Source organism: Sitophilus oryzae, unplaced genomic scaffold (genome assembly GCF_002938485.1).
Source record: "Sitophilus oryzae breed Bouriz unplaced genomic scaffold, Soryzae_2.0 scaffold_808_pilon_pilon, whole genome shotgun sequence".
NCBI classification, from domain to species: domain Eukaryota; kingdom Metazoa; phylum Arthropoda; class Insecta; order Coleoptera; family Curculionidae; genus Sitophilus; species Sitophilus oryzae.
In genome coordinates, this window is record NW_022147426.1 from 854,092 (window position 1) to 874,786 (window position 20,695).

The 20,695-nt window shown below is 32.9% G+C and overlaps 1 protein-coding gene across 1 annotated transcript in view; it reads right to left on the reverse strand.

The window, feature by feature from the left end:
- The window catches only part of LOC115888735 (arrestin homolog), a 355,674-nt gene that overhangs the window by 26,410 nt on the left and 308,569 nt on the right, over positions 1-20,695 (reverse strand). Inside the window, exon 11 of the mRNA XM_030908556.1 lies at positions 19,755-19,988. Within this exon, the coding sequence (XP_030764416.1) occupies positions 19,755-19,988 (234 nt within the window). The remainder of the gene's footprint in view (positions 1-19,754; positions 19,989-20,695) is intronic.

The following is a 20,695-nucleotide window of genomic DNA, read 5'->3' on the forward strand; positions in this document are numbered from 1 at the left end:
ACCAGACGGCTCACGTTCGCGGCTGCTCGCGCACAGGCAGATTCAGAGTGGGCGTGCGCGCACAGCCGTTTACACTTGAGCATTCGCGGAGGATCAGTGCGTGCGTGCTCAAGTCTAAACGCACCCTTAGAGTTAAGCAACTCGCATTTTCATTGAAGGACATTGTCATATTTAGTTCAAACCAATAATAAGCAACAAGAATATTCGTATAATTTAACAAAATTACTGTAAATCACTATAAATAATAATAAAAAACATTTAAACAAAAACAGACCACACGAATTGTTGGTTAGCTTCAAAATTTCTTCTCTTTTTAAATACTGTTACGTTTTTCGTCGGTTCCGTGTGGATAGAAAGTCACAATTTATTTAAACACTATTTATTTAACACTAATTAACAAAAACAATAACGATAAAAGACTTATAGAACTATTTACAAACGATTTATAACTAAGAATTTATTTTTGAATTTTAGCGCGTCAACTGCACTGGTATATTTATAACTGCCCCCTGTAGGCCACGGCCGCCGGCTTTTATACCGACAGGTAAAGAACTCTAGAATTGTCCATAGATCGTTAGGTGCGTAGAGAAGGTTTTCGAATGTTCTCGTATGTACTAGTCCATTCCAGTGGGACTCGATTCTTCTCGAACGAATGAATCATTGCGGTGTCTATGCGATGTTAAGGTCGTCCGAGGGCGGGCCATATTGTGAGGTTAGGTCGAGTCCACACCGGCCCGCAACAATACATTTTATTCCATAATAAGTATTCCATAAAATTTGCAGGCGATTGTGGTTTGATTTGACTAATTGAACGAATGGTCCGGAATGATTGAACGATCAATTATTTTATTATTTCATTCCATTTCACTCGATATGCGTTCTCTAAATTTATATCGTTATTAATTTACCCAATAATATAAAATGGATATTGTTGTGAAATAAAAATTTTGATTTCCCGTTGGATTCCGACCATCTCATAAAACTAACGAAGTTTTATTTATTACGGTGAAATCAAATTGAGTTTGTAAAACAAAACGAAGTTAATGCTGTTTTCATTTTTTGTTTATCCTGTTTTATAGTAAAAATTGTAGTAAGCTAATTTATTTTCCATTTATGCAATCAAGGCATTATTTTTAAATATTTTTATATTATTTGGAACTTGTTTGAAATTGTTTAAAAAATTATTTGTGGCGTTTGAAAAAAATACCGTATGATCGAAAAAAAGAAATGACGATCGATGATATTTCCACTAGTAGTGGGAACTATCGAATGAATACTATCGAAACATTCGATAGTTGCAATTCATTCGAATAATTCGATAGCTAGTAAGAAAACATTCGTTGAAAACTATTCGAATAAAAATTATCGAATAGACGCGTCATCTGCCTTGAAATATTGTATTGTAGTAATTCGGCAGCAAAAACCATTCATTTATAAAATTCATTCATTTATGAAATTCATTTATTCGTCATGATCGATTATAATAAAATATTAACTGGATTTTAGTTGTCGTCCGGCGACGTAGGTTTCTTTCCCAGAAACCCGACAGCGGTCGGTGGCAATGCTATGAAAGAAGGCGGCATCTTTGATTTTTTGCGGAGTAGATAAGGACACATTATTTTTTTTATTGAGGTGCTAGTATTTACACAAAAACTACATTATGAAGGGCGCTGTTGCCATATATTGGTATTAGTTGATATTAGCAAAGAATATTATCGTCTGGCTTTAGTTAGTTACGTCTATATATTTTGCATTTTTTTATTAATATTCTGTTGTTACACTACAATAATACTTGTTATTTTGGATGTAGGAAAATGATTTTTAATGCTTTTAAGCAAAGACTGGTTTAATAAATAATAATAACAGTAATAATTTGTTATACATATTAACGACAAAATTTAAAATCATTTAATATAAACATTTTTTTAAGTAGTGGCAAAATATAAACAACAAATTAGATATCAAAATTATTTATATTAGATCCTATTTAAAAATAATATAGATTCTAAATTTTTTGGCAACGGTTATTTTTTAAATAATAATAATTACAGAACTAATTTGTTATATTAACAACAAATTTTAAAATCATGAATCAACATATATTAATTTTCTAAGCATGCAACATGGAAGGAAAATATAAATAAAAAATTAGAAATCAAAATTATTTATGTTAGGTGATTTATATTACTATTTAAAAATAATATTATTTACTTTTACTGGCATTTACTTTAATAAATAAATGAAATATTTCTTCGCAAAAAACTACATGTAAGAGAATTAGCATAAACAAAATACACACATCGTTAACTTTTTTTTAAAATTGGCACGTGTAAAACTTTCAATTTAATTTTCTCACTCCATAGTTTGAGTTCGGTAACCATTTACTTAACCACATTACTTAAATATGATTATTAAGTTCAACTAATTCATAATTCATATTAAAACATCTAAAATACAAATATCTATTTTTAAAATTAATTGTAAGTTCATCTCATCTCTCTTAAAAATTGCTACTTCTCAAAATTTTCCATTAAAAAATATACCATATAAAATTAAATAATTGAAAGATCGGGCTACGGAAAATCACAAAAATTTTCGGAAAAATGTTGACCACCTGCACACGCACACAATCGTCAATTAAAAAAAACTACTATTTTAGTATTTTAAATATTTTAATAAACGCAAAAATAGCACAGTATTTATACGGCGAAGTTATTAAAATTTGGAAGAACTAATATTGCACTGACGCACACAAAAATCAAACGGATACTAAATTTCATTTATCAAAAGCATTCGATAGTCGTGGCTCAACGATAGCCATTTAGTGGCACGGCGAGGTTGTCACGTATGCAAATACAAATGAATGAATGATTTTATTCGAATAAAACCATTCGATAGTTGAAATCATTCATTCAGTAACCATTCGATAGTCTAATTCATTCGATAGTTCCCATCGCTAATTTCCACTATAAATTTACATATAAAATGACAGCGATCTTCATTTCACAACCATCGCTGACGCCGTTTTTTTTTGATCATACGGTAGCATATTCGGAGCATACGATAGCATATAACGTTTGACTACAACGACGACATACAGGCAAAGCACAAAAAGTAATTTTTACTCCGAATAGAACATGCTATTTTTTTCAAACGCCACCAAATAATTTTTTAAACAATTTCAAACGTTCCAAATAATATAAAAAGATTAAGGCTGTATTCCGTTGCAAAACCAAGAGAACCAGACCGGTAAACTACGGTAAAGAGCGGTTGCTGAAAAACATTGGTTTGATACGGAACGGTTTGGTAAATTACTGGAAAAGTCAATTGTTGATGGTTTTCTAAATTTCAATACCTCTATTATAAAATTTATTTTTTATGCATTTTTAATGTACCTGTTCTCTGCTTTTACGTTTGCTTCTTCTTTTCAATGGAGTTTAATATTGAAAAGTACTTTATTAATAAACTGTTAAGCTCGTTAGACAGCTCAGGTGAAGATTTGCAGGTCCAATATTAAAACAGATCAATAATAAATAAACAAATCTAATAAATATTTATATTTTTATAGCTTACAAAACATTCACCATTACTTGTTGTCTTGTTTTTCATGTTTTCTTTAAATGTTCCTGACTTGAACAAGAAACAATGACTGCATGATAAATTTAAATGGTTCTAAAAGGTAATTCTATTTAGTTAATGAAATTTATTTACCTTTAATGCCTACCTCCATTGCTTTTGGATGTAAATAGAAAATATTATAACAAATTTTAGAAATTAAATGAGAATTTCACTCGAACTTCCAATATTTGCTGGATTTCTGTCACATACATGACATTGATTGACAAACAAAACCAGTTATGTGACGGAGTTATAACCGAATTTTCAGAAAACTTTCAGGAAACAGATAAAAAATTACAACATAAAACCATAACCAAGGTAAGCAACGGAATACATCCTTAATGAAGGTCAATTTGCCAGAGTCCTTTCAAAATCTATTTTACTTCTATTGAAATAGATTAACTCTTCGAAATGTAACAGGACGAGTTTAAACCGCGACGTCAAATAGTGCGGCTTTCAACACGATCCGTTTCCTGTGCAAACTTTACAACGAGATTTAGCAGTCGAGGTTTTAAATCTGCGGAATGAAGAAAGTTGGATTTGGTTGGAAATAAGTCGGGATGTGGAAAATCTGATTTTAAAATTTCGAAGTTGAAACACAAAAAAAAACTCGAGTAGCAAAGTTAATTTATATTTTTTTGTCACACACCGGCACAAAAAATTCGCACTTAAAATTTCGATATATTTTAAAGTTTAATATATTGCGTTTTAGTGGACCGATTTTGATGATCTTTTAAGCAATTTGTAGCCAAATTATTTGGCTTTTTAGTAGCTTTTTCTAAAATTAAAAGGAAAGTTCCCATCTGTCAATTATACGAGGAAACAAAAAAATTGTTATTTTGGTGAAAGTTTGGGACACACTGTAGAACATTTTATTTGCTGTGGCACATCAGCTATATTAATTTGACCCTATAGCTCGCAAAACCTGTTTGCCTTACGTTTTGTGTAATTTATTCCAAAAATAAATTTACTAAACAGCCTGATCTGGCCAATAAGCACAAATCATTTTTATTACCCACTATACAGAGAACCAGCCACTCTTGGGTATAATTTTTTATGAACATTCCTGCTCTAGTTATCCAAAATATTCAGCAGAAAACTTATAAACTAATTGCAATCAATAATAGGTGTAAAACTGAATCCTTAATTTTTCACAATTTATGTGTACTCGATTCACTTTTACTTGTTAATTTTTTTTATAAAATTCTCGATGATCTGATGATGATGGTAGCACAGTAAGGAAAACGTACGTCCTTAGTGTCAATAATTAAGATACGAATATAACTTTAATATACTGTACAGGGTGTCCCATTGTAGGTCCAAAGGTCTAAAAACGTTCCAAATCAGAGTTTTTTATTGTGAATTGTAAACCTACAAATGAGTTTATTTTTGACCCTGCTTTGGCATAAAACACTCCTCTGTGCGACCTCTAAATTTAGGTTTGTTTTACTGATTTTCATCGTCAATTTTTAAATGAAATCAAAGGGTGGATTACATGCCGGCGACCAGAGGCACGTGCAGCGTTCGTGTCTTTTTATTTGCCCCCTAGGGAAGGTTAAAAATAACGAAGCTTTACCCGGCGGATTCGAATAAAACTTGTACAAACAAAAATGCGTATTTTTTCAATATTCAACTTGAATTTAATATTAAACGATAATAATCTAGCGTACCGTGGTTTAAAACGACAGTGGAAATACTAATGTTGTATTTTTTTCCTTGTCTATTTTTGGTAATCTTTATGTTCTAAAAATCAATGTGTTTTAAACCAATGGGCTGGACAACAAATAATAAATGTAATATACCAAATACCAGGTGAATGTGATCAATTTTATATTGGTGAAACATCTAGACCCTTAAATCTTTGAATTAGAGAACATAAAGATTATTTAAGAAAGAGCGATTCTCTCAAATCTAGAAAGGTTGGTTAAAAGCAGGCTGGTATCTTTTCTGTTTAGGTACAAAATACTTACTGAATATCAATTTGGATTTCTAAGCAACAAGTCCACAAATGACGCTATGTTTTCCCTCCTTAATAAAGTTTACTCCAGCCTAAACAACCATCATTCTACAGCAACAATTTTCTGTGATTTTTCTAAGGCGTTCGATTGTGTAAATCATAAGATCCTAATTAATAAACTGCAGCACTATGGGTTCAGGGGATCATCTCTCGAATGGTTTAAGTCGTATCTGAGCAACAGAAGTCAACTTGTGAGGGTGGATACCACGTTGTCTTCTAGCAAGCCAATAGAATGTGGAGTACCACAAGGCTCAGTACTAGGCCCTATTTTGTTTCTTCTTTTTATTAACGACATTGCTAACATAAACATCAGTGGCAAAATATGTCTTTTTGCGGACGACACTAGCTTCACTTGGAGCAACAAGGACATCGCGGCACTTCATAGGATTATATCAAATGACTTAATCACCATTAAATCTTGGTGCGATTCGAACCTCCTGAGTCTCAACATTTCTAAAACTAAGGCTTTGTCGTATAAAAACTCGTTGCAGCCTTTTGTACTTGACAACACCACCATTGACGTCGTAAAATCCGTAAAATTCTTAGGGCTTGTTGTGGACAATTCTCTGAAATGGGACATACATATCGAAGCTTTGTCGAAAAAATTGAGCTCTGCCTGTTTTGCATTAAGGTCTGTTTCTAAGGAGCTTAACTTGTCAGTGGCTAGAACTGTTTATTATGCACTTTTTGAGTCGCACCTCAGGTATGCCCTTCCATTCTGGGGTACGTGTTGTGCGGCTCAATTTGACCGCATTTTCAAGCTCCAGAAGAGAGCTGTTCGATATTCACTGGGACTAAACAGCAGAACTCATTGCCGGGGCTTTTTTAGAGAATTAAAAATATTGACTCTTCCTTCCTTATTTATATTTGAATCCGTTTGCCTAATACGTAAACATGTATCAGCTTCTCAAGAAAGGCCATCTCACACTTATCCACTCAGGAACGCGGAGCAAGATCTTTATCTACCTACCCCACGCTCAGAGTTAGTTAAAAGTTCAATATTATACAACTCGAAAAAAATGCACAATCACCTGCCATTTGAAATCAAATCCATAACATCATTTTTTTCATTTCGCAAAGCATTGAACTCTTATTTACTAGACAAGGCTTTCTACGCCGTAATGAATTATATTTGAATTGAAAATCGAATTTGATCTTGAAAACACTGGTCTAATGTTTGCTATTGCTATATTTACTAATGACATCGCAATTAATTTATTTAGAGGTCATTGATATTTTGCTATAAACTGGCTAAATATTTTTGAATATTATTTTAATTTTTTTTGTTCTTTGACATTGTAAACATTTATAAATGTTTATTTTAACAATAAGACTGACAATATTATTTGTATAATGTTTTGTATTATCTTTTGTTTGTTTGTGTGTGTACCTTGTTTTTTTTTTACTTTGTTTGTTAGTTTACCTTTGTCTACAAATTGAAAACTTTTTTGACAATAAAGGCATTTATTTATTTAAATCTAATTATACTTTACCGCCATTAAAATTTTCTGTAAATACATTTAATTACTGGAACAACTAATGTAATTACTAGATTTACCAAACAATGGCCCAACTTTTACCGGTAATTCTATACGGAAAATAAAATTAATTTGAACAATAGTTTCGTAGGTACTCCCTGCTTTTGAGGGTTTAATTAAATTAAAGCGAAATATACGCCTTTTACTAATTTAAAAACATCTGACGCGTTTTCTCTCCTGTGGAAATCTCTGAAATATAGATAGGACGAAGGCTGGATTGCAGAGAGCATTTACAAGGGTGAAATATTTATGAGGCTCAACGGCAATTGGCTGAATTAAATTTGAAGGCTTCCGCAGTTGCTCGCGATTCCAGCGTGATTGATTGAATTTAAATGATATTTTCTGCATTTCTGAAATACTCTCTCTCTCAAATCTTTAAAACTTTTGACTTTTATTTATATTTTACTGTTTTTAGGGTTCCGTGCCACGGGAACCCTATTACTAAGACTTCGCTGTCCGTCCGTCTGTCACAAAGGTCTATCTTATGAACCGTTATTGTTGACAGTTTTTTACAGATAATGTATCTATGTTGCCGCTATAAGAATAAATACTAAAAACAGAATTAAGTAAATGTTTATAAAAAAAAGTACACTCACTAAACATTATCTTTTAAATAAGAATTTTACATAGAATCTTTCAAGCACTCGGTGGCCGCGGTTTTATTTAGCTCGACCCGTACGGTATTTATTTATTTGTTTGTTTATTTCGGTCAAAATTAGAAATTGAAATTTAAGTACCTTCCTGTTGTCAGATTGATCTGAAATTTGGTACACACCTTTAGTTCCGATGACAATACAATATAGTAATATCAATAACATTGTAAATCTAAGATGGCCGCCGGTACAAAATAGCGGATTTCATATTTTTCCACAACCCCCTCAATATGGGTATCAAATGAAAGGGCTACACAAGTAGAATACTGTGATTATGACAAAATTTAAAATCCAAGATGGACGTCGTTACAAAATGGCGTATTAGGTGAGGGCATGAGCAGTCGTGTCCAGAACAGTTGTGTCCAAGATTGTGTGACGTTAGAAGGACAGATAAAAAAAATAGGTGATTAGATGTATCTACGTAGTTAGCGGTAGCTTTACCACCCAAGTTAAGGTAATAGGTTAAAATGTGCTGAGGACTGTATGGCATTAGGGTGGCTAAAAATGTAATGTCGCAAGCGTTTCCCCTCAAGATTGGGCGCCTCTTGTTGTATATTATAGCTTTGCCCCTCTACTGGACCTCTGGGGTCGACCGTTAAAATGTCCATTACTCGTGGGAACAACATGGAAACAATAAATAAAAACACAAACAAAAATAAAAACGAAACTGCTACACAACGAAAAAGAAGGCTCGAAAAGGCGAAAGAAAAGTATAGAACGAAACGTGCAAAAGAAAGTGAAAATGAAACCTATAGTCGACTACAGAAACGAAGAGAACGGTTAGCAACAGAAACACCTGAGCAACATGATGCCAGGTTAATAGCACAACGTGAGAGACAAAGGCAGCTGGTAGAGTCAGAAACACCTGAGCGTCATGAGTCTAGGCTGGCATCACAACGAGAGAGACAAAGAGAGTTGTTAGCGTCAGAAACACCTGAGCATCATGAGTCTAGGCTAGCATCAGAACGCGACAGACAGAGAGAGAGTTGTTAGCGTCAGAAACACCTGAGCGTCAGATTGTAATAAATTATCAGGTAAAAAACCATGTAATAATGATGCACTAAATGAATTAAATAGAATGAGGAATATTCGGTAGGCATTTCCGTTAAATACTAAAAACTAGAAAATAAAAAATCGGTAAAAAAACTTTTAAGTTAAACGGTTTTATTATCTTATGTGCACTGAAATCTAGAAAATAATAATAACAATTAGGTATTTTGAACTTCTAGTTTAGAAATATTTTAGTACTAGGCAGAATAGCTTTTAGGCATATTAGACTAAAATAAAAACGTGGGGCCCATTAACTATTGCTGTAATACTTTCTTCTATACCAAGTGTGGATTGCATCGACTTACTATAATCGTAACTGGAGATTTTCACAATCAATAAGCCGTGGCGGCTTCACCAGCGAACGCCGAGCTCATGATCTACCAAAGTATAAAGATATGCTTTGCCATAGGTAGGATTTCAGAGGGGCCCCACGTTTTTATTTTAGGCTAATATGCCTAAAAGCTATTCTGCCTAGTATTAAAACATTTCTGAACTAGAAGTTCAAAATACCTAATTGTTATTATTATTTTCTAGTTTTCAGTGCACATAAGATAAACCCGTTTAACTTAAAAGTTTTTTTACCGATTTTTTATTTTTAATTTTTAAAGCGTTAGGACTTGCGCACGAACGGTTCCGTACCATTCATTATCTATACAACATTAGATACTATATTATTATAAACTTTTTTTTTTCGATTTAGCTGAAATTTTGAATGCACGTATAAGTAATTTAAAAAAAATGAAGAAACACATTAATAAAAATTGTATTAATCAATAATAAATACGTAAAAAGTAAAAATAAATATGTAAAAATTAAAAAAGTCGCCTTGACTAGGATTCGAACCTGCCCTACTACGGCTCCAACGTCATGGCAGCGTAAAGTCCTAACGCTTTAACCACGCGGCCACCGAGGACTTGAAAGATTCTATGTAAAATTCTTACTTAAAAGATAATGTTTAGTGAAAGTACTTTTTTATTTATAAACATTTATTTAATTCTGTTTTTAGTATTAATTTGTTCTTATGGCGGCAACATAGATACATTATCTGTAAAAATTTCAACTGTCTATCTATAACGGTTCATAAGATAGACCTTTGTGACAGACGGACGGATGGACGGACGGACAGCCAAGTCTTAGTAATGGGTTCCTGTTAGTTAGGTACGGAACCATAAAAAAGCGAGAAAAATCCAAATTATTACTTGCTGTCTCTAGTAAGCAAAAGCAACGAATCATATATTCTAGAACGATTAAAAATTAAAAAAAAACTTCTATTATACTGATAGCGTGGCAAAGAATCATTTCTGTGCCATGATATACAGCCGTAAGAAAATTATATTCCTTTTCCCCCAAGTCTTCTAATGTCTCTTTGCTGGAAAATGTATCCAGAGAATACTGTAATGCTATTTTTAAATATTTTACGTTGATATTGCCGCAGAATTATTGTCCTGGGATGGCCAGAAGGTGGCGTAGCGAACACAGCGGAAATATGTCATAAATTGTTAATGAGACCGAAATCAAATATTTGCACTTGTAAATTACTATTATACATTGTTTCTCCTGTTTGACATAGTTTTGTTTTAATATGTCGAAGTGAAACATATACTTAGTTACAGTTTCTTGTTGATTTTAAGACACTATTTCCAAAGATCAACATGGAATGATGTCACGCATTCATCTAAATTAATAGAAATGTGCATACTACTGCCACACAGTGGGGTATTTGACACAGATAGTTGATCGAAATTTTTTTATGTAGACCTTATATAAATTATTGCTATTTTCAATTAAAGAGGAAATAATATGAACAAAATAAAGGATAATTCGTCGATTCTAAAAAAAGAAAGAAAAATCACTGTTCCAGTGTTTCCACAGTCAGTGCCACTAATGCCAGTAGTAATATCGCAACTAATACTACTAATGCTACGACTGATCCGCGAGCAATGCCCATACCACTAAAGTCGCTACTAATGCCAAATTGTGCTATACTGCTAATGGCACTAATGCGATCGCTTTGTACAATAACAATGCCATCGCGGTTTACACCTCGCATTAGTATATCACTGATTGGCAAATTAGAGCAAACCAAGAATGCTTTTCTCATTTTATCAGCAAAATCGCAAAAAGTCGCAGTATTTTATTTTACTGTATGAAAGCCCAATGTTTACTAAGTAAAACGTATATAGACAATATGCTGAATTCTTCGAAATGCGCAACTAAATCTCTAGGTATAATAAAAATGTCACAAATTTAATCAAATTTTCTGAACGCCTAACTTTTAGTTGCAAAAAAAATCGTTAGCATAGAGAATATCAAAATAAATAATAGGTTTTTGTAGAATATATATCTGCAGCTTGCTGAGCCATTTTCAATCAAAACGATAATATAAACGTAAAAAGAGCACAAGAACAACAACAATTTATAGTTTTAAACATAAAATTTAGCCATTTACCTCTTATCTGTGAGAAGTAACAACTTTGACGTTTCGTTGAAACAAATGAATACAACTAAACACACCCATAGCAACCCCATTCATGGCAGACATGATTTAACTTATCATTTATCTTTTTTTGGGAAATCTTAAACACATTTGCTTTTTCGAATTTCGATCACTTTTTTCATGCTAATACCCCACCGTGTGCCATTTGAAGAAGTTAACTTGTGAGGGTGGATACCACGTTGTCTTCTAGCAAGCCAATAGAATGTGGAGTACCGCAAGGCTCAGTACTAGGCCCTATTTTGTTTCTTCTTTTTATTAACGACATTGCTAACATAAACAGCAGTGGTAAAATATGTCTTTTTGCGGACGACACTAGCTTCACTTGGAGCAACAAGGACGTCACGGCACTTCATAGGATTATATCAAATGACTTAATCACCTTTAAATCTTGGTGCGATTCGAACCTCCTGAGTCTCAACATTTCTGAAACTAAAGCTTTGTCGTATAAAAACTCGCTGGAGCCTTTTGTACTTAACAACACCACCATTGACGTCGTAAAATCTGTAAAATTCTTAGGGCTCGTTGTAGACAATTCTCTGAAATGGGACATGCATATCGATATTAAGATCTGTTTCTAAGGAGCTTAACTTATCAGTGGCTAGAACTGTTTATTATGCACTTTTATGAGTCGCACCTCAGATATACCCTTCCAATTTGACCGCATTTTCAAGTTCCAGAAGAGAGCTGTTCGATATTCACTGGGACTAAACAGCAGAACTCATTGCCAGGACTTTTTTAAAAAATTAAAAATATTAACTCTTCCTTCCTTATTTATATTTGAATCCGTTTGCCTAATACGTAAGCATGTATCAGCTTCTCAAGAAAGGCCATCTCACACTTATCCTTGTGCGTTCAAAACGAACTTGCAAAATGTGCATAATGATTTAATTGATGCATACCATAATCTACAATGTTGAATTTTGAAATACTAGTAGGTACTAAAAAAACACAGAAAAAATTACATCGCGTATTTCGTAACTGTGGCTCCCACTAATTCCAGATTTTTTTTCCGAATCATTTGACCAAATTGGTTTATGCTCACTCACTCGTTCGAAAAACAAACTGATTGAAAATCTGTAGTCGGTTAAAAATCCCCTAGTAATCGTGTTGTGCCATCCGAAATTAAATGTACCCCTTTCAGTATTTGGCCGACAAAAGCATGACAAATTAATCGGAGGATAAATGAAATGGGTTTCTTTTTCCATTTGGATTTTTTTCAGATCAAATGAGGAAAAAAAAATTGCTACTATAATTTTGGAGTTACGATTTTTTTACATTTTTAACCCCCTCCCATACCCCCTTACCAACCCCCCACCCCCACCAAAAACTAATGGCTAGATTCTCGGGTGCCACAGTATTTTTGTGCCAAATTTGGTTAAAATCGATTTAGCGGTTTTTGAGTTATCGTGTTACAGACGGACAGACAGACAGACACCATGAAAATAGTTTGTATTTAGGTCATTTATGATCTTAATATCGTAATCGGCTAAAAATTATATAAATTTATATAGATATCCGTTGACATTTTTTAATATCAGGTTGTTAGGAACTTATTTATAGACACCAATAATCATTAATATAAATAATTAGAACGAAAATAGAATAGATATACAACAATTTCAAGATAAAATTGATGGTTAAAAAGGTATTAACTGTAGTTGGTATCGATATCGATCGAAAAATAATTATAGCTATACACGTTAATACATCATTTTCTCCAAACTGGCGGAAGATGAGAAAAACTTTTAATTAACTTGAACCTAATGTTCAACTTTCCTACGCAGTGCTAGATATCTCCATAAATAACATTTTGTACAAACTTGGATTTAGTTTTAATGACTGTTTAAAAGTATTCCGAAACCGTTTTAAAAATAGCAAAAAATATAAGGTTAATTAAAATTATTAATACTCGTGCTCCATTTATAGATCCATTTTATCACATACTAAACCAATAAATACAGAACAACAAACAAAAAATGTAATATACCAAACACCTTGCGAATGCGATACATTTTACATTGGTGAAACATCTAGACACTTAAATGTTCGAATTAAAGAATATAAAGATTATTTAAGAAAGGGAGATTTTCACAAATCTAAGATTTGTCAGCATTCATGGGACACAGGGTACAGAATAAATTTTAATAACGCCAAAATTATAGTGAATGCAGCGATAGCCTCTAAAAGAAAAATAAAAGAGGTTTTTTCAATACAATCTAATAAAAATAAATGTATTGCTCATGCATCTGTAGGTGTTAGTACTGTATGGCAATCGCTTCTTTGATTTTAAAGAGCATAACATGAATAAACATAACATACCTACGTAAAAATTAAAAATAATCATACAGAAAGTTTAGGGCTTTTGGGTTTTACCTTATTAAGTAAAATAAAATTACACTAAATCACCACAATACACCAAAACACTTTTACTTTTACACTGGACGCGCGTTTCGCTAACCACGTTAACATCATCAGCAGATGATTATAAACTAAAGTACAATCTACAAGTTGAGCGTTTATATACTCGCCCAGTAGGTACCGAGTGGGCGTGGCAAAATCTAGCCAACCGAGTCAGAGCCTACTGAGCGTAACAGTTAATTTCCGCCACTAGAGTAGTAGGAACAAAGAACTTGAAGGAATTGGACCGTTGACTCTGTTCATACTATCTTTACATTTATTAATTCTGATGCTTTCATATGCATCTAATTGCCTGTAATTTAAACTGATTCTTAGCCTCCACTTCAAACCTGCTCATGAATAAATTAGCCAAAAATGGAGACAATGGATTACCCATTGCTGTACCTTTCCGCTGTTCAAAAAAGTTGTTATTAAATTGAAAACAATTTTGTTTCATACATAACGATGTAAGCTGAATATATTCAATCACAGTTTTGTTGTCGAGACCATTTGCGTTCAGTAATTCCTTCAAGTAGCCTAAAGTATGTGGAATTGGAACACTTGGGAACAACGAAGATACATCAAAGGAAACCAAAATTTCACCTTCATGCAATGTTATATCTTTAATTTTGTTAATGAATTCAATATTATTTTTAACTGAAAAAGAAGGTTCATGATTAGGTAAATTTTCGAACTCCCTTGATAACCATTTTGCCAAATTATAAGTCGGAGAACCTACAGCCGAAACAATTGGGCGCATAGACTTGTCCGGTTTATGAATTTTTGGCAAAGCATACAATTTTGGTAATGAGGGATTGGATACTTGCAAGTGGAGGCTAAGAATCAGTTTGAGTATTTTCCAAGAGTATGGTTCAGGTATGTGGATGATATTTTTGCTGTTTTTGACACACATTCAGACACCATAGATAATTTTATTTCTAAGTTAAATAATCGTTTTCCTTCCATTAAATTTACGCATGAAATTGAGAACAACGACAGATTACCATTTCTAGATGTATTAGTTATTAGAAATATTAATAATTGCCTGGAATTTGATATCTATAGGAAAAATACCACCATGCGCAGATATATTCCTAATGAATCACATCATAGTGTCGAACATAAAATTGCTAGTTTAAATTTCTTAGTTCATAGATTACTTAGTTTCCCACTTTCCAACAAAAGATATGAAATAGAAAGAGATTACATTAGGAATGCAGCTGAGTGTAATGGATATTCTCCTTCACTAGTTGATAAATTAATTAAAAAACGTAGGTATAGGTTAATGATTTCTGAAAATTCGACTTTTCAAGTGGAGAAAGATACGTCTAAATATTTTTCAATACCGTTTGATAGAGAGTTATCCCGTGGTCTAAAAGGAATTTTTAAGAATGTCAATTATAAACTTGTGTATAGTGCTAATAATAAATTACAACAATTATTAGGTAATCCAAAGGATAAAACACCTTGGAAAGGTCGGGTATTTATGAAATTTCTTGTAAAGATTGTAATCAGAAATATGTTGGGCAAACTAGAAGATCAATATTAACTAGATTTAAAGAACATTTAGCTCAGATAAGATATGGTAGACCGGATAAATCTTGCGTTGCCGAACATATTGTTGATAAAGAACATTGTATAGATCTTAATAATTTAAAATTAATTAAACAAGTCTCAAATTACAGGCAATTAGATGCATATGAAAGCATCAGAATTAATAAATGTAAAGATAGTATGAACAGAGTCAACGGTCCAATTCCTTCAAGTTCTTTGTTCCTACTACTCTAGTGGCGGAAATTAACTGTTACGCTCAGTAGGCTCTGACTCGGTTGGCTAGATTTTGCCACGCCCACTCGGTACCTACTGGGCGAGTATATAAACGCTCAACTTGTAGATTGTACTTTAGTTTATAATCATCTGCTGATGATGCTAACATGGTTAGCGAAACGCGCGTCCAGTGTAAAAGTAAAAGTGTTTTGGTGTATTGTGGTGATTTAGTGTAATTTTATTTTGCTGTGTAACACCAAAGGTTCCAACCCTCAACTGTAATCTTATTAAGTAATTGTTAATTTTGAAGTTTAACTTAATATAATATTGTATTAACAGAAAGTCAACGGTTTTTGTAGACGTATCTGTTTTAAAAAACTAAAGTGTTCTCGAATAGTTGAATTTAAATATTTTAAATAGTTTTTTTCTTTGTATTTTTTTTGCTTCCGACGACGGAAAGAGATAAACTTTCTGAAACGTAAAGCATTTTTTTGTTGGTTAGGCAAATTTGTATATCTGTAAACCTAACTTCTGACAAATTTTCTTGCCGTGGCGAAATAGCCATATAGGATTTTTTGGAGAGATGAATCCGCCACATAGGTATGGACATTTTTTATAATAGTTCCTCCTTAATCTTTCAATCCAAAGGGCCAGCCTTATATAATTTAGAGCCATTTTTAGGAAAATACAGTGCTCGTGGGTTCAAGGCCGAGCTATTTATCTAACAGTCATTATCCTGATTGTATTAGGGACCCGGGCTAATAAAACCACGTAGAAAATTAAATTATGCAAATAAATTAGTTGGAAAATTTACGTCACCCGGGACTCGTTTACCTCCGGGCCATATTATAAGTTTAATCCTCTTAGGCCAAGTTTTGTAGTCTTTTTTATATCTCCTTTTTACCGCTTACTAAACTGCTGTTCTCCGGAAACTTGCCCGACATAATATTTTACCACCTACTTTTACCGTTCAACTTTTGATTATTTATCAGATAGTAGGAGTTGGGGATAAATTAGGAAAATTGCTTTTGGTTCTGTTAGCGACGGACGGTTAAAATATTTTGTTATTTAATATTGTGGTTGTGTGCTTCGAAAACTTTTTGTTTGTTAATGGTTTGATTGTTCTCTTTTTTGTTATATTGTTTTAAAATAGTTATTTTCATGAGCATCTGAAACCGATTATAGATGTCTGATATTAATATAGTCAAGTGGAAAAGTTTTTCAATAGCTTCATGTTACGGAGTTGTATACAGGGTGACACTTTGAAAACGAACAGTATTTAATATTACCTCTACCGATGATAGTATGACATTACATATAACACCCTGTACCTATGACTTTAACACCCTGTACCTATGAAACAAAGCAGAATCGGACCTATGTTGATACGGAAAATAAATCTTATTTTTACGTGAGGAATTTCCCCGCGAGAAATGGAACATGTTTTTTGAAACACCCTGTATAGCAAAGTGCTTCGTTTGTGCGATAGAGGACAACGAAAAAAAAACTAGTCAAGTCAAACTAATAAGTAAAGAATAAGTACAAAAACACAATAATTACTGAAATTAAAGAAGAAATAAAATTTACCATAAAGCAGCATGGCATTTAATTTGTTATTTTTAGAACGCGAAATTATATTATCTCTGTATCTAAAAAAAACTACGTAGTTCTTTTATCCGAAAAATTCAATTTTAATTTAGGCGCTTAGTAAAAATTTTATTACAGGATCTTAAAATAGCATACATTAATGTATTATGCTGTGAGTGAAATTGCTTGTAAAAAATAAATTGACTTGAGCTCTTATAAATCCAGTTTTTTTAATTTTTTCCTATACTCGTTATGCTTTTTTTCTTCGTTATGGGTTTTTAACATTTTTTGTGCTTTCTTAATAATCATTTGATACTAATTTATCCATTAAATTTGAAATTTCGATAATAACCGTAGAAAAACGACTAAAAAACATTCATTGGATGCTTTAGACGAACAGAATAGTTGGTAATAGAAGTTCGATATTACGGTTGAAAGGTTTTTGCGGAGCATGAAGGAATAAACGAACTCCAGCGTTTCATTTTCTATTGTAAAATTTGCTGAAAAATACAAACAGTTTGTTTCTGTTTCGGGCAAATACTAAAAGTTTGTTTACTTTGTTTAGCAAGGAATTTAGCTGTTGCAAAACCTATTTTAAAATACTAGAAATACAAAAAAAGTTCATTTTTTAATTCTTCATCAAATAAAAAATAATATAGAAGATTGTTCCAGTTAAAAAAACAAAGAAACATTATTCTATACTTTAGAAAGTTTAGCACTGAATATTGAACATCCTGTATGATTTAAGATTACGATCAACTTAAAAAGAGAGCAGTCAAAACTTCAAAAGCCTCAAACTTCAAAAGAGAGCAGTTCGATATTTACTGGGACTGAACAGTAGAACTCACTGCCAGAATTTCTTTAAAAATTTCAAAATACTGACTCTTCCTTCCTTATTCATTTTTGAATCCATTTGCTTAATCTGCAAACCAAACCTCTCAACTATCCACTTAGGAATGCGGAGCACGATCTTTATCTGCCAACCCCGAGCTCAGAACTAGTTAAAGGCTCAATACTGTACAGGGTGGGTCAAATTCGACGCTTTTAAATGGAAACACCCTTTTCTATAGGAGATAGACAAAAACTAATATCGGTGTCTGGAGCCCAATTTTTGTCAAAAACATGATGGTGAAAACCGCATATCGATATCTGTTACCGTTTCGGAGTTACGGGGTGTTTTTCAAAAATATGTATTTCTAACAAATCGCTGTAACTTTTTTGCTATGGAAAATTTTGTATTTTTATGAAAACATTTCCAAAGCACCTTTTTACGTAGAATTTAATGGTTTAAGTATTTTTTTAAAACTAATAATTTAAGAGTTATCAACAGAAAAATTGATTTTTTATTTGGGACACCCTCTATATTTTTAATTAACTGAAATGAATTTTAAATTACCTTTCCAAAAATATAGCACACTTGATATTTTGTTATAATCCCCTTCGAAATACAGAATTTTTAAAAGTTCGCCACTTTTAACTAGTAGGCTTTGGACCCCTTATTGATGATATGCCCTTAATGGAACTGGAAAACATATTTTTCCAGCAAGACGACGCACCGCCTCTGAACGCTGAAGTTATCAGCAAATTTTTGCAGCCAATTTCAAGAATAATTGAATAGCCAACAAGATTCCAGCCGTTGGCTGTCGAGGCCGTCTGACTTAGTGCCCATGGATCTAATCCTATCGATATATTTGCGGAAAATAAAGGTTCCTTATTCTTCCGTCATCTCGACAAAATTAGAAATACTTAGCAGTTATGAGGGGGTATCTTTCACCCCACTGAGTTAATGAATTCCGCGAGAAATGTTCAAAAACTGCCCCGTCTGTCCATAACAGAAGACGGTCGATATGTCGAACACCTATAGCAAAATCTCATGTCTTGGTTTGCTATTTATTTTTTCTTTGTTATTTATTAGATATTTATTAGATTTTTTTGCATTACAGCCGGTGTCGTTCAAAACCTACTTATTTAAAGCGGGCGAATTTTGTTATATACTCTAATTTTAAAGTCTTTTCAATAAATTAAAAATATACAGGGTGTCCCATATAAAAAATCAAATTTTCTGTTGATAATTCTTAACTTATTAATTTAAAAAAAAATATACTTAAACCATTAAATTCTACGTAAAAAGATGCTTTGGAAATGTTTTCATAAAAATACAAAATTTTCCATAGCAAAAAAGTTACAGCGATTTGTTAAAAATGCATATTTTTGAAAAACACCCCGTAACTACGAAACGGTAACAGATATCGATATGCGGTTTTCACCATCATGTTTTTGACAAAAATTGAGCTTCAGACACCGATATTAGTTTTTGTCTATCTCCTATAGAAAAGGGTGTTTCCATTTAAAAGCGTCGAATTTGACCCACCCTGTACAAGATAGCTTAACAGCCGTTGCAAAAAACTCATCGCAACCTTATTAGAATATTTTGAACGGGAAAGCGGTAGTAATTGCTCTTTATGTCCCTTAAGTGCTGTTAAGGAGGTGAGTTTTGTTGATGCATATAATAACTGTTTATATATTTATAACTAATTTATTTTTGTTTTTTATAATATTTTGATTAAAAGAAAATAAGCAAGTGTCAAGCTGAATCACGGGACTAAAAGTTTAATCGGTACAAACTATACCTTTATCCTTCTGATGGTTTTGGTGCTGTTATTCCTGATGTGGACGCTGACTCGGACCTCCTCGCCGTGCGAATAGATGGCCTTGTCCAGACTGGCGGACAGGAAGACTTTGCCGTCGCTTAGCATAAAGGGCTTTTCCACGGCCGCCTTGGGATTAGGCACTCCGGCCATATAGGCGGCCAGCGACGGCCTTTTGGCGCTGCAGAGGGATCGGTAGTGGTCGCAGATGCGGTCCTGAAAGGGTGTGGAATAAATAAGTTATTTAGATATTATATCGATTCGTATATTTATGGAATAAATAAACTGTATACAGGGTGTCATTGAAATGGTGTAAAAAAAAATCGGGGGTATAAATGTAATATGTAAAAAAACAAAATAAAATATACGTGTTTAAGCGTTTTTTCGGAAACTTGACCGTTTTTTAAATAAAAAAATATTGTAATATTTGAGGGGTGCTTTCACCCTCTTGGAACTGGAATATCGAAAAATCCCTTCTTATCGAACCTCTACACCCTAGAATCAACCTGTATGCCAAAATTGAGCTTCTTACGTTGAGTGGTTTGAGCAGGATCGTGATTAATCAGTATGTCAGTCACTTAAGGATTTTATATTTCGTTTTATTATCCCAAAAAACTTACAGGTATAGAATATTATTCAAATTAGGTATACTAATTAAAATGGCACAAATCACGATGATCGCTCGTTGTAAGGAAGAGACATCATTTTGTTGATAATATTTAATGTAAATTCGTTACCATTTCTCGGTTCCTTTGTTCCGAAAATCTCGGGGAAATAAATCCAACGTTTAATTATGCTTGTTTAACGTTACATCGACAAATTTCCACGGAAATTTAATGAAGTCGTGGACTCGACGGATCGAGTCTATTTTCGAACTCTACGAACTATTAATTCGAACAAAAGGAAACGAAAACTATTATCGT